At 43.4% G+C, this 14927-nt stretch overlaps 1 protein-coding gene across 1 annotated transcript in view; it reads left to right on the top strand.

Moving 5' to 3' along the window:
- rngtt (RNA guanylyltransferase and 5'-phosphatase) overlaps positions 1-14927 on the top strand; it is a 99886-nt gene that overhangs the window by 20892 nt on the left and 64067 nt on the right. Inside the window, exons 9-10 of the mRNA XM_084559936.1 lie at positions 7956-8091; positions 11574-11645. Of these exons, the coding sequence (XP_084416062.1) occupies positions 7956-8091; positions 11574-11645 (208 nt within the window). The remainder of the gene's footprint in view (positions 1-7955; positions 8092-11573; positions 11646-14927) is intronic.

The raw sequence follows: 14927 nt of genomic DNA, 5'->3' as shown, positions 1-14927 counted from the left end.
AACTAATGGCGTGTCTCCTCTTTCTTCTGAGCGTACTTGACAGTGTTAGCCATGGCTAACTGGCCAATTAGACACCAGGGGAACCGTTCTGCTCAGTGCAGACCTGTTGTGTCCCGACTGGTTGACAGATCTTCTCTGTTGTGACACTCGGTCTATCTGTTTGATATTCTTGGCCACTGTTCCCTCTCTGAGATAAAAGATAATAGCCCTCTGCACAAGACATCTGTGGGAGTCATAATTTGGCTAAACGTCGCTATCCAGATATTTCCTGTTCAGGTTCTCTATAATGCTTTCATTGTGGGTCCACTCCCACTGAGAAAATGGGAAGCAAAAATCTGTCCCACTCACAATTCTTTCCCTCTCCTCCCACATGTCTTGTTTTTTTTCCATGAGACTTTTTGGACGACCCTGGTGTGTATCTTAGGGCTGGTGTTTTTTTGTTTCATCCCGTCATGACTGGAGGCGTAGGGGGTGGTCAGACTCATTGCTCTCAGCGGTCCACTGATCTCTTTCAACTGAACACTGCATTACGATGGGTACTTTCCTTAGGTCAGTGTGCTTGAGAGGCATTTGCCTGTAATGGAAATAGTTTGATTATACGCCTAGACTCTCATTCACCTCCTTCAATATGACCGCTTGATAAAAACATTAAGATAAGTGCAAGGGGAAGGCCACCTACCTACACATTTACTCCAGGACTTAAGTACAAAGCAGGAAGGAAAGAATTTCTCACAGGCTTCACTTTCAATTGGGACAAAAACTACATACCCCGCCATTCACATGATTTTGTAAAATTGAGAGTCCCTTACAAAAATGGCTACAACTATGGACCCACATTGTAACTGCATAACCAGCTACTCTACCTACTTTGCTAGCTTGCTTCCTCTTTGCCGTTCTCCAGTGATGGACAGATGGTTCATCCAGTCACCTGCCAAGTATTTTTGAAAGTGCGTGCCCTTTCCAAACAACTCCCAAGGACGACTTTACAGATGGTTCCGTGAAACAAACCATCTGGTATGTCAGGTTACGCATAAATGTGTCTCTGTACAGAAACTTTAAAGAATAGTTATGCAGGGGAATGAAAAATACTCTTATGTACTCCTATCAGCCATAACATTAAAACCAGTGACAGGAGAAGTAACTCACATTGACCATTTTGTGACAATTCAATGTTGTGCTGGGAAACTTTTGGACCTTGTGTGGATGTTACTTAGACATGTACTACCCACCTAGACCAGACCAGGCACCCCCACCACATAGTAATGACACACCTTGATGGCAGCAGCCATCCCCAGCAGTATGCAGCCTGACACAGACGCACACACACACGAAAACACACTCAACATGAAAAATTGCCTGGCCTCCAAATTCCCTAGATCTCAAAATGATTAAGTGTCTGTGAGATGATCCACAGAGGCCCCTCCCCTCAACCCATAGTACCCAAAGGCCCCCACTACCAAAGTGGTCAAATACACTGCCTGGCCAAAAAAAAAAGTCGCCACCTGGATTAACTAAGCAAATGGGTACCAGCCTCCTATTGGATAATTACTGCATGAGCGATTATCTTTCAGCTGGCAACAAGTTATTTAACCCAAACTGATGCAATTAGCAGCTTCTCATTTCGTCTAAAGTAAGAGCATTTCCACACGTACAATGTGAAGGGAACTCAAGGTATTGGGACCTTAATAAAACCACTAATCAGTGAGGCTAACAGGGAAAAAAGGCTTCAGTTTGCTAGGGAGCATAAAGATTGAACTCTGGAGCAATGGAAGAAGGTCATGTGGTCTGATGAGTCCAGATTTAACCTGTTCCAGAGTGATGGGGGCATCAGGGTAAGAAGAGAGGCAGATGAAGTGATGCACCCATCATGCCTAGTGCCTACTGTACACTACTAGAGTCCAGACCTTAACCCCATTGAGAATCTTTGGGATGTGCTGGAGAAGGCTTTGTGCAGTGGTCAGACTCTCCCATCATCAATACAAGATCTTGGTGAAAAATTAATGCAACACTGGATGGAAATAAATCTTGTGACATTGCAGAAGCTTATCGAAACAATGCCACAGCAAATGCGTGCTGTAATAAGAGCTAAAAGTGGTCCAATGACATTTTAGAGTGTGTGACCTTTTTTTTTTTTTTGGTGGCGACTTTTTTTTTTTTTTGGCCAGGCAGTATATCTGTGGGAGGCACTGGAACAAGCCTGATCCACAGAGGCCCCTACCCTGAACCCATAGGACCCAAAGGCCCCTACTATCAAGCAAAATGCTTCTTTTTCAATCAGTGCGATTTACCAATGTTGTATTTAGACTGTCAAATGCGTTTTCTTGGTTTGCCAAAATATCCTGGGGATTTTCACTATTTTATGTCATTTTACACACTATAGATTAACTGATTTATCGTGACTATATTCTGTACAATGAGAGAACTGTGTTTAGTTCTTGCCAATTTTTTGCTGTACGTGCAGACTTTTGTCAGCTGGTGTTAAATTCTACATACCATAATTTCTGGCATCATGTCAAGTTTCCCTCTTTGAACCAGCTGGTATTGATCACATATTTATTACGTCTAATCCCTTTGTTACAATGGTGGGGAGTCGCAGCAGGTATGAGAAATGCATTGCTTTGTCTGTGGGGGGAGTCGTTAATCTCAAATTCCTTTCTGTAGTCTGTCTTTTCCCGAAAGGTGTAACTTCATCACTTCATGTTAGTTGTGAGTTTGCCCACCATCAAAGCTTTCCTTTTTGCCATCACATAATTACCCCGATATGGGAAAGTTAGCAGATAATTAGCTCTGGTTTCAGCATCCGCATTGATTGCGATACTTAACCTTTGAGGGTACAGCAGGACTTCAGTCGCTCATTAGGACTTTAGTTCATCCTGCTTCATTCTGCACTTGATATTTTCTGTTAAAGAGCAGCAGGAAGCCTGCAAAGTGTAATTGACTTCGTAAGAGATGTTTTAATGAAGCCACCAGCTAAATATGTACATTTATCAATAAGATTTTATTTATACAGGCAGGTGCACACTCCAATCTTAACTAATCAACCAATGAACACAATGTAGTTGAACTTTCAGGTGATCAACAGAAGATAAGTTGGCACCAACATAAATGTCAGTGTTAAGGATCTTTTAGGGTACTGTGGGATGTTGACGGCATGACCTATACACACAGCCAACATCAGTGTGAGCCATTTATACTTGTGCGCTCGTCAGTTTGGTCACTCTGTAAAAACGCCACCCAAACACTTGTTGGCGTCGTGTCTTTTTTGCCAGTTGGGTTCATTTTTGTTTCTACTTCCTGCTTCACTTTCCACTTCTGCTTAACTTTCAACAATGGCAACTGAAACTTTCACCGAAATTTCGCCAAAGACGAGTCTTACAGATGTTTGTATCTCCGAACGTCCTCGATGTGTTCCATCGTTATTGATCCAAAACAATCAATTCAAAAATTGCGGAGATCGCGAAGCAGACGGAAATACTAAAGCGGAAACATGCTACTACCAAGCGGACCAATCACAGCTCTTGTCGTTTGCATCGCCACGATGCATAGTTAGACTTGTGGGGAGGTGCACGTTAGAGGGCTGCATTGGGATTGGGACCCAACGCAAATCTCGCGGGAGCGGGCGGTTTGAACTTTGCTGCGGGCGGGAATGGGCGGCTAAAAAAAAAACACTGCGGGAGCCTAAGCATTTTAGATGTCCCCGATAGCCCAGGCTACTATTCATCTTCCTGACCAGTGCGTCAGAATACATGCAGGCCAGGGAAACGAAACAAACAACCCCATGAATCTCTTTAATAATAGCAATACAAATACGTTTTTTTTTTGACATCAAAGCAAGACTTTTCAGAACTGCATTCGTACTGCCGCTGTTACAGTTGGACTGAGTTCTGAGGGAAACACAAAAGCAACAATGGTGCTTGTGTTTCTGGGTGTGGCCCATCGCTTCAGCTCATCTTTGGGAGCAAACAGAAGGGAGGATCAAGGGTTTGAGCCGGTTTAATGTCTCCTCGTTTGAAATTGCCTGCGCTGTTTGCCAACTCGTTGATCAGCCGACTCTGTTGATCAAGCAGTGAACACTTGGATGAATGCTTTGATTGCACTCAGGCTTCTCTGGATATTCTTCAAGACTGTTTTTTCACTAAGCCTGTATTTCTTTCTTTTTTCTTTCTTGACATTGATATTGACTTCAAATAGGTCCTAATTTTATCCCCAATTTTTGATTTAGCCCCAGTCACCCTAACATCACATTACACGCCATATATTTGGTTAATCTTTCTAAACGAAGCAGCTCATGCAGATGGATAATTGCTTGAAATTCTAATTTGGTTTTAAATGATTTGGATGAATATTGTCCAGGTGGGGTTGTTGACATAATAAGAGATCAGCTCATAGGCAGTGAAAGCTCTCAACCTGAATTTTTATAGCGTATGCCTCTGGAGAAGATGAGGCCTCCAAGTAAGATAATCTGGGTTCACACCTGAAGTGTGCACTCAGGTTATTTAAAGATATTCCCCCTCCACTGTTCTTACAGTGGAGACTGAGACGGATAAAAGTCTAAAAGCTACAGTGTAAAGGGGGTCTCAGTGCTTCGTGTGCTGGCAAACCTGTGAGCACAAGGCTGGAGGCAAATAAATACCAGCCAAATAAATGCTTGTACCGTGACCCATGCAAGTAAGCAGGCCCGTTTAAACAGTCGTTCTTCTCAAGTTGTTGAATCTCTCGCTTGCGCGTACTCAAGGTTGAAAAGGTAATTTTCCACCAATACCTGCCTCTTTTGTCTTTATTTAATTTAAAACTGAGTAAAATACAGGATATGATGGATAAAATACAAGCTAGTCCCTTAAACTGTGGACATACCCACCCGACATTAAAGAACTACTGACAGCTAACTGTGACGTTGCCTCAATACACCCCAAAGACCACAGCCAACGGCCACCTGGCACAAACACTGATCAGGCGTAACATTATAACTACCTTCCTAATATTGTGTAGGTCTCCCTTGTGCCTCCAAAACATTTGTGACTCATCAGAGAATGGACATGGGCCTTCTGAGGGTGTTCTGTGGTGTCTGGCAACAGAATGTTGTTAGTGGGGGCCTTTGGGTCCTATGGGTTGAGGGGAGGGGCCTCTGTGGATCATCCCACAGATACTCGATCAGTTAGGGATCTAGTGAATTTGGAGGCCTGGAGACCTGTTTTTCATGTTTTTTGAGTTGTTCCTAAAGCGTTTTTGTGTCTGTGTCAGGCTGCATCCTGCTGGGGATGGCTGCTGCCATCAAGGAGCGTCATTGCTATGGGGTGGGGGTGTCTGGTCTGGTCTAGGTGGTTGGTACATGTCTGTGGTTGATTGGTGTACGTTCTGCTTGTCGTGAAAGGAAATCTCTCGCTCTCCATACCAGCTGGTGGCATTAGACTATATTCATCATGGAGGCTAGGGAGATCTATAAACATCTCCTGAGTCCTGCTTCCCTTTGTTTTTACTTCTTTTTTTGCACAGTTTTTCTAAGTCAGTCAGAGTGATTTTTCACTGATATGCTTAACTGCCGATTCAACATGCTGAAAAGCTGCCAATTGATGTCCCAACAAGTGGCAACGGTGCAGGACACACCACAAAAGCTCGGGCCACACATGCTCAGCGATGGCACCCAACACCAGCAAATGGCGTGTCACCAAGCAATTATGTGCAATGCAGTTAAATCCAAGTTACGACCCCAAAAATGAAAACATTGACCTAAAGAAGCTGAATTTGTGGAGGAGAGACTGTGGGAATTGTTATTTATTATGTGCGTGCTTGTAAGTCTTTATCTTGCCTGCAAGGACTGGCCATGAATTAGTTGAACTTGGACCACTGGGGATGTATGCAGTTTGAAGATACACTAATCTTCTATGAACTAAGAAAGACTTTCTGTGGAGCAGGGGACCTTTTTGTTTATAATTCAGTAAACATTTTATGACTGTAAATAGTTTGGTTGGTATTTGTAAAACGCATAAAAGTGTGTCTTTTACTACCATCCACCTCCTGTTTATAAGAGAAGTCCCTGGTAAAAGTTTATCATGTGTATATGTTGCACTGATCCACGCTCCTTTCTGTTTGCAACGATAGCTCCTATAAAAGCTAGATAAAAGGAAAAGTGGTTGCTTTGGTAATACGCTGTGATTAGCAGGTATCTGTCGGGTGATCTTTCTTCTTTTCTCACAGATGATAAAAAGCTCTTGCGGCTTCACCTTTTGTTTTATTTGAACCGAACGCAGCGCATTTGCACATTAGAGACGCGCGCAGACACGCTTTGTTGTTTTGTAGCGCCGAGTGGAACCCAAATGCTCAAGTGCTGCTTCTCCCCACTCATAGCAATTCCACTTTTAAGAGCGATTACCATATTAAGTCCTCCAAATAAATTAATTAAAGAAAATTATAGGCATCGTTGTTTGTCTAGAGGAAATAAATTGGAGTGGAGCAGTATTAATAAAGCTCATCTAATGTAATGTGTATGGAACAGGATGTTCAGCTCACACAGTGTCGTGGGAATACTCTTGACAGACTGGGTCACATGGCAGTTTTGCCAGGTTGCATCCACTTGTACTTTAGAGGGGAATAATAATCACTGACAAAGCTGTCAGCGTAAGTCAGCACAGCAGAAGGACACGATGGAGCTTATATTTTCATATAATCAGTGCAAGGAGTTCCAACGATCTAAATCCTTTTAGTGAGCGTCCTCTCTCCAAAATGTGCTGCTGGTTAATCGGATTATAAATATTTAAAGAACCCAGGGAACGTGTTTCTCAATAAGCTCTTTACTATGAGTGATGGTTTCTATATGAACACGACATTTTCTTATTCTTTATTGTTTGAGAGATTTCTGTATTTTCCATTTTCTCTGTATCAATTTCTTAGAGTGGGCGGAGTTAAAAGAAATATACTTCTGTGCACCAATCGAAACTAAGCATCTTTTAAACCCCGCCTCCCAAATCCTGACTATCAAGAACCCAAGGCCATTTTCGGACGTAAATTTTCAGTGGCCGAATATTCGGTGCTTCCCTACTTATAATTAGGGATGTCCCGATCAGGTTTTTTTGCCCCCGAGTCCGAGTCCGAGTCATTTGATTTTGAGTATCTGCCGATACCGAGTCCCGATCCGATCCAAAGTGACGTCATGCCGCATACGTTGTTTCTGTGTGGAGTTGAGACGGTCTGACTCTGTACCACCACATAACAGCAAATACTAAGCTGTTATTTTTCCCATTTGTTTTGAAATATTATAGATCTGATAAAAAAAATAATGAGAATAAATATAAATATATATATATATATATATATTCGATCCCTGATCGGGATGTAACGTCCGATTCCGATCGAGTCTGAAACCACGTGATCGACCCCGATTTCCGATCACGTGATCGGATCGGGACATCCCTACTTATAATATGTCTGTATTGCACTTTTACGGCAAGCTAGCAACAGGCATTAGCAGCTCTGTTCTTGTCTTTCTGGAGAAATGTCACATAATGAAGTTAACGTCGTGCCTCTGTTGTGAACAAGAATAAACATTATATCCCCTAAATTCATGTCAGGGAGCTTGTGGTAGCATAAAATAACAAAAACCTCGCAGATAACGGTGAAATATCAGCCCCCACAATGACTAGTCATGCATGCAAACAGATTAGCTTGCTAGTTAATGTTAGCTACCCTGCACTCTTGCTAACACATTGACCAGCACGGATAGAACTTGTACCCACAGCTATATAATGATGCTTCTTCTTCTTCTTCTTCTTCTACTTCTTCTACTTCCACTTCTTCTTCGACTTCGACTTCGACTTCGACTTCTTCTTCTTCTACTTCTTCTTCTTCTTCTTCTTCCACTTCTACTTCTTCTTCTTTTTCTACTTCTTCTTCTTCTTCTACTTCTTCTTCTTCTACTTCTTCTACTTCTTCTTCTTCTTCTTCCTCTTCGTCTTCCACAGGTACATGATGCTGATCAACGGGAAAAATGAAGTGTACATGATCGACAGAGACAACACTATCTTCCACATGGCCAACCTAGAGTTTCCTTTCCGGAAGGATCCACGTGTTCACTTATCCAATACTCTACTGGATGGGGTGAGTTGTTGTTCGTCCTAATACTTGTTCTTGCGTTGTTGCCTTTTGTTTTCCCGACTGGAGCTGCACACCCCAGCTTTTTTTTTTTCCATCTTACAAACATTTGCTTCCATACCCCTGCTGCTCAGTCTTCAGATAAGTGACATCAATTGCGAAAGCTTAGGTCAAGGAAGAGCACGTTTCAGAGTTGGCTGACAGGAAAATGATCATGCGTGTCCTGGATAAATGGCTAATGAAATGTTTTCTGTCCATACTGCTCATTGTGTTTGTTGCTCTGCCGTGTTGCTCCACTGGACACCATCGGGGGGTCTGTGACTTATCCCCCGCGCTGTAGCAGCAGGCGGAGACTTTCAGTGGCATGTTTGTGCAGTTTAGGTCGCACAGGTCCCAGCTTTTTCTCCCCAGCAGCAGGTGCACATGCATGACTCATTATCACACTCCCTCCCAGAAAAAAATAGGAAAGGAAGCTGCGGCATGTTCACATGGGTTTGATTATAAATGTCGGACAGAGATTGTTTGTGTTCGGTATCCCAGCGCTGAAGATAACAGATAAGTTGCCCGTTATTGTTTTTGTTTTTACTCCCGGTCTTGTTTTGTCAGTTTAGCGATTTTGTGCATCACGGGCATGTGCTTCCTCTCGGCTTAACGGCCGATGATAGATGCGGTGAATTTAGTTTCCTCACTCGGGCACAGACATCTGATTGCAGCGCATTAGTGTTCCTTTAAAGGAGCGGTGCGGATGTATGTTAAGATGGCTGCAAGGCTTGTTTTGACTTGTGTTTATTTATCTGTTGTTGCTACTGGCTCTCTGTTCATTGAAGCTGTGTTTTTTTGGCTGTTTACGGCGAGCCCAGCTGCGTTGCCTGATATGTTTCATCTATAGCCCAAAGCCAGGGGTCTTTGTCTTCTAGTACAGTTGTTAACAAGCTTTACATCAACTTGAGTTCCAGTTTTGGATGAGCGCACAATGCAAATTGAGTTCCTGCCGTTTTCCTTTGGTCACGTTGATGTATTCGTCTGTTGCTGCCTGTCTGTGCAATGGTTCAGTGCACTAGATGCATAATGATAGCAGCCTCCTGGAATTACATCATTTTTGCTCTTCGATCCCTCCTTCACTGCTGTGCATGCCTTCCCTTCACTCCCTTGCTCCTTTCCACCAGTCTGCCTTTAGTTTTGATGTTTGGTCCTTTGTTGAGTGTGACGTGAAGTCAAATTACGTCAGCTGGCAGATAAGCACACTTGAATTATTTATTTTTTTTATCCATGATTGCTTATTGTAACACAAATCCATCGCTCATTAAGATGCAGGTACTCAGGTTGCAGGTTCTCATCCTGGAGTTGGAAACATAACCGTGGAAACGGCTGCTAGGTGATGGGTCCAAAAAAAATAAAAAAAACTGTACTACCATAGTGACAAATAAAGCAGCGTTATATTTTGACACTGGGGTCTCATTAGTCAAAGACATATTTAAAGAATAGTTTTGACATTTTGGAAAATCCACTCACCGGGTTTCGTGCCAAAAGTTAAATGAGATGAATAACCACTCATGTCTGTGCAATACCACTAGCAGGCAGCAACAAGCAGCCGAGACTCCAAGACATGTCTGTTATTTGCCAAGAGAAATGTCTTGCCAATCCCCCACACTTTTTTCCTTTCGCACCTCAGTTTCTGTTAGAGTTTAACAAAAATGAGGTTAGTTGTTTCCCCGTTGTTCCAGTACGGTAAATAGTTGGCCCAATAAAGCTTCCTTCAAGACTAACAGAGAAGTTAACAGAGAACTAATAGAGAAGATCAAGCTTGCTTGGGTCGTCTCATTAAATGCTGATGTTAAGTCGTAAAGCTGACAGATAAGTCGTGTTTTCATCGTTATCCCTCTTTATTTGTGTTTTATAACATAACTGCTACGAAACAATCAGAAACCACTGCTCTCTCTTTTAACTTTTTTGAGGAAGCGAACACTTTTCCTTTAACGCTATCAAAGCATAGACTGTATATAAATATGGACACCGTGTCCCCACTTCCTTGCACTGGCCAAACTGGCACTATTTGCCCGGGGATACAGGCGGCGCCATCTTGCGACTACGGAGACAGAGTCTGCAGTATGGTCCAAGAGTGGAGTCATGCGGAGCCGCGATATTGATGACCCGACCACACTTGCTTTTGTTTAACACGTTACAAGGAAATGTTGGATTATACACTACTTACACTACTTATTTTTAAATTTTTTTTTTTTACAACTCTCATGGTTGTAAAAACCATGTGCCCCCTTACGGTCCTATTCAGATGAAGGGAGGGACTATTGTTTTTCTTGCCCTGCCTGAGTCTATGTCTAAAATATTTATTTATTTTTACAACCACCATGGACTTCCTGTCAGCATGCGTACATTCTCCTATCGTCAGCCATGCGTCCCCGCCATTTGACCAGTTAGTAAAAGCCATCGGCTACCATCAAATGACAGTTTGGAGAAAAGGGTCACTCTCTCAATGGCTGAGGAAGGAGAAACGAGCAAGGAGAGTGTGGGCCAGCCTCGGCATTTGTTTATTTGTAGCAAGCAATTTAATTATCGCAGTATTAAACAATGTTATCACAGAGTTTTTTCATATTACACTGGCCTACTTGATTATCATGGCTTCCTTCATCTCTCCCCAGCTCCACCCATGCTTCCGCCTCAGATAAAGCCAATCTCTGTAACAACAGCTAGATCTGAAGCCAAAATTAAAATTATTACCATCTCCAAAAAGAGATGTTAAGATCACTTAGAGTTGAATCATTTATTTATTGATTGACTTTATGGATTTAAACAGTATAAATACAGCATATGTAAATATATTGTTCTGCTCCTATATCTCCATGTGCACACTTTTGCTCAGTTTGAAGCAGTCAGTTGTCCAAATAGTTTCTAAGAGGAAAGGGAATAATTATGGTCCTCTAAAGGTAACCCTTCACTGTCATATTTTAAACCACATTAAACTTCAGAGTTGCACTTCTATTTCCTCTTGCTCTACGTCAGCTGTGGTGACGTTTACGTCCTCATGTCCGCTGTCACACCGTCGCATGGTTGTGCAACGCTCCTCTTTTAAAACTGATCGTGTGCTGGTTGTCCTGCACCGCTGCTGCACCTGACCTCGACTTGAGAGCCCTGCATAATGGATGTGCATTGCTATTTCTGCCTCACGTCCCTCTTCACACAGACACACCCATATGCGCACACGCACGCACACCACCCACCTCCCAAATTCCTCTCCATCCTTTGCTTTGCCGCGGGCATCTCCCTCTCTGAACACAATTCTCTTGAGTGCTCTCTTGTCCCATCCTGCATACTGTAACTTCTTTCAAACAGGCAGCGCTTTCATCCTGCTGCAATGTTCAGACTGCACATAACACACGTCTATTTTTGTCCATATTTTTTGTCCATCTTCTGCACTCAGCCATGTCTATTTATCTATTTCTTGACCCGACTCTTTCTCTTTATCCCTGCAGGAGATGATTATCGACAAGGTGAACGGTCAGCCCGTCCCTCGCTATTTGATATACGACATCATCAAGTTCAATGTGAGTAGCCTGAGCTTGTGAGAATGTGCTTTCTGTCTTTTGACCCGTTAGCCCTGAAAATGCAGCAGTCCGAGATGTCAGACGGAATAAATACAGAGCGAACTGGAAGCGTGCCATTTACTCTGCAGTCGTCTGCTTTTGACGTGCTGTCAACAAGCTTCATCGAGGTGGTTTGTTTCTTTTTCTGGTCATAGTCGGCAGTTGGTTGCATATATAATCAGAAGCACTGACGTGGAAAGGGATTTGCTTATCCCCCAAACCTTAAAATAAATAAATAAATAAATAAATAAATCAAATTCCCTCTCTGGTTCTTTCAGTGCTGTCACGCAGCAGAGCGGCGTTCACCCAGGCTCTGCTGCATTTGCATAGAGATGACAGAGCTTTCTGATTGCGCATGCTGCAGGGAAGAGCAGGGCCCTGCTTAACCTCGTACCCTGTCACGCACCTTGCTTTGCTAAAGCTTGACCTTCACCAGAACACGGGGGCAGAATTGCGTCCGACCTCTGCGTGAATATTTATAAGTTTTGTATATTTTCACCATAGACATTGGTCTTGCTCAGCTATACTGACTCTTTGTTTCATAAAGGTTGGTTGTTAATTCAAACCCTTTACATTGTCAAAGCCCTGCGTGTTGTGTTTGATTGAAATGAATAGATGCAGAATTAATAAAGCTGTAAGTACCTGGCGCAGCTTTACATTATTCTGGCCCAGCCATTTTCCATGAGATCAACCCAAGGACAACATTACACGGCTGTTAATTGCTAACACTTCTCCAAACATTAAATTAATTAATTCCCTCAACCAATTTGCAGGCAGGCAGGCAGGCATAGAGACAAACGAGCCCGGAGTTTGCCCTTCGCGAGCCTCTGCTGTCTTCCTTAAAAAGATCTTGATGAATACCGTGGGATGAAGTGGAGGGGGGGGGGGGGGGTTTACTTCAGCCATTATGTTTGTCTGTCGCCTCCTTTTCTCCATCGATCAGAGGATCGCACAAGCAACCGGCTCAATAAAAGCCCCGGCGGTGAGGGGTACATCTTTGTGAAGGCGGTGCAGAGGTTAGCAGCTCCGCACGACTCCCACGAGGCGTCGGCAAAGCGCTGCCGTATCGATCCCCGCTGACCATTATTAGCCTTCCCCATTATCTGCGGGACGGGCTGCTCCTTGGCACCGAGGCTCCATTCTGAGACTGAGGGTGGAAATGCAGCAGGAGGGAGCTCACGCCGCCTCCTTTGCCCACGGCCCGATGTGACACTATGCTTGTTTGGAAAAAGTCGGGCGAAGCACAACAGGGGGAACGCTTTCGATTAGAGTTCAATCAGAAGAGTGTGCCCTTCTGAGTTTTACCGACTTTTGTGGAGTTTGATTAAAAAATACTTCATGTCAGCATATACTGCGACACACTTCTGTTATGTTGAATGTGCTGAAATGTACAGTATCTCTCCAACCATGCACTAACTGATTGACCCTGAGACATGAAGTGAATTTTCCGCTGCTGCTCTTGCTGGAAACTTTAAAAATATAAAAAGCAACTTTTGTCTGCCTTGAAAGTTGTCGCTGCTTGTCAGTCACTGTCAAGCAGCTCCCCCACTGTGGGGGAACTGACAAGACAACACCGGTTACATACTTTTTTTTTTGTTGTTGTAGAAAGCTGTAATTTTTGAATAAAAACTGAGGAGGTGTTCACTTGACATCACCGCCTAGGAGCTGACACTTTGATTGACCTCGCTGTCTTTCATCTTGTAAAACTAATCTTGCTTCAGGGGCAGAATCAGACAAGATAATTGGCTCAAGTTTATTAACAGTGAAGCAGAAAGAAGTGCTTATAAGATCCACCGCAGGAACCTTACCCGCCAGCCCTACGCACATCAGTTCCATTTACTTCTGCTTGAACAGCATGCAGGTGCAGTGGCTGTTTAAGCTACGCAAGGCTTTGGAGACAAAGATTATTGCCTGCGCTGCATCCTCTCTTTCAGGTCAGCAGCAGGGTCTGCAGCTCCATCTCACCAGTAGTGTGCTCTCATATGCTGGTAATCCTGCAGTGCATTAATATATACCCTGTAATGCTTGCTACACCTGTGGTGAGAATGGCTTTCACTTACTGTAGATAAGAGGTACAAATCAACTGATAAAAGTCCTGGAGGTGGGTTATTATTGGCCTTTAGTTGGTGTTTCACATTTGACCTCAGAAGCTTTAATTCGCTCGTAAATCTCCTCTAAGCCATCCTGCTGCAGCTTTCATCTCCATTTTTGCTTCACCTCCATTTCTATGCAGGACATGTAGTCCAATGTGTGGACATTCATTCAGGAAATAGGGTTGATATGACACCGATCAGCCACAGCATTAAAACCATTGACCATCTTGTGACAATTCAGTGTTCTTCTGAGAAACGTTTGGACCTGGCATTCATGTGGATGTTACTTAGACATGTACCACCCACCTAGACCAGGCCAGGCACCCCCACCACATAGCAATGACACTCCTTGATGGCAGCAGCCATCCCCAGCAGGATGCAGCCTGACATAGGCACACACACAAAAACGGGTTAGGAACAAAAAACATGAAGAACATCACAAGGTGTTGACCTGGTCTCCAAATTCACTAGATCCCAAACTGATCAAGTATCTGTGGGATGATCCACAGAGGCCCCTCCCCTCAACCCATAGGACCCAAAGACCCCCACTACCAGCAATGCCAATCTGTTTCCAGACACCACAGGACACCCTCAGAAGACCCATGTCCATTCTCTGATGGGTCCCAAATGTTTTGGAGGCACAAGGGAGACCTATACAATATTAGGAAGGTGGTCATAATGTTATGCCTGATCGGTTTATAGGAACACAGAGCTGGTGCTGTGCTCTGTGATTCTCTGTAAAATAATAACGTATCCCTACACATCGTCGCTGCATATGCCTTTTATTGAGCACAGTTCAACCACAAGACTTTACATCCATTTTTACTTTAGAATTATGAGTCACGAAACTAATTTTCAATTTTCTTCTTATTCCATAAATTACCTTGCATCCCCTTACACCTTGGTGAAAAATAGCGATCCGGCAGCTCTTGGCTATATGTGGGATGTATTTTCTACTGTTTCTGAACTCTAGTCTGAGAGGTAAGACCGGCTCCGTATTAAAGTGACTCATAAAGGAGCAGCAACAGTGCGCTTCTGGGGCTCTTGTGCTATAACTAGGTCGACTATCGTCATAAATTCTGGCCTATGAACTGCCAGTCTACATTTTTAGACACCAATAGATTGTTACCCAAAGCCAAAGAGAGAGATC

This window comes from Chelon labrosus, assembly GCF_963514085.1.
Source record: "Chelon labrosus genome assembly, chromosome: 14".
NCBI classification, from domain to species: Eukaryota; Metazoa; Chordata; class Actinopteri; order Mugiliformes; family Mugilidae; genus Chelon; species Chelon labrosus.
This window is presented reverse-complemented; position numbering and strand designations above follow the sequence as displayed.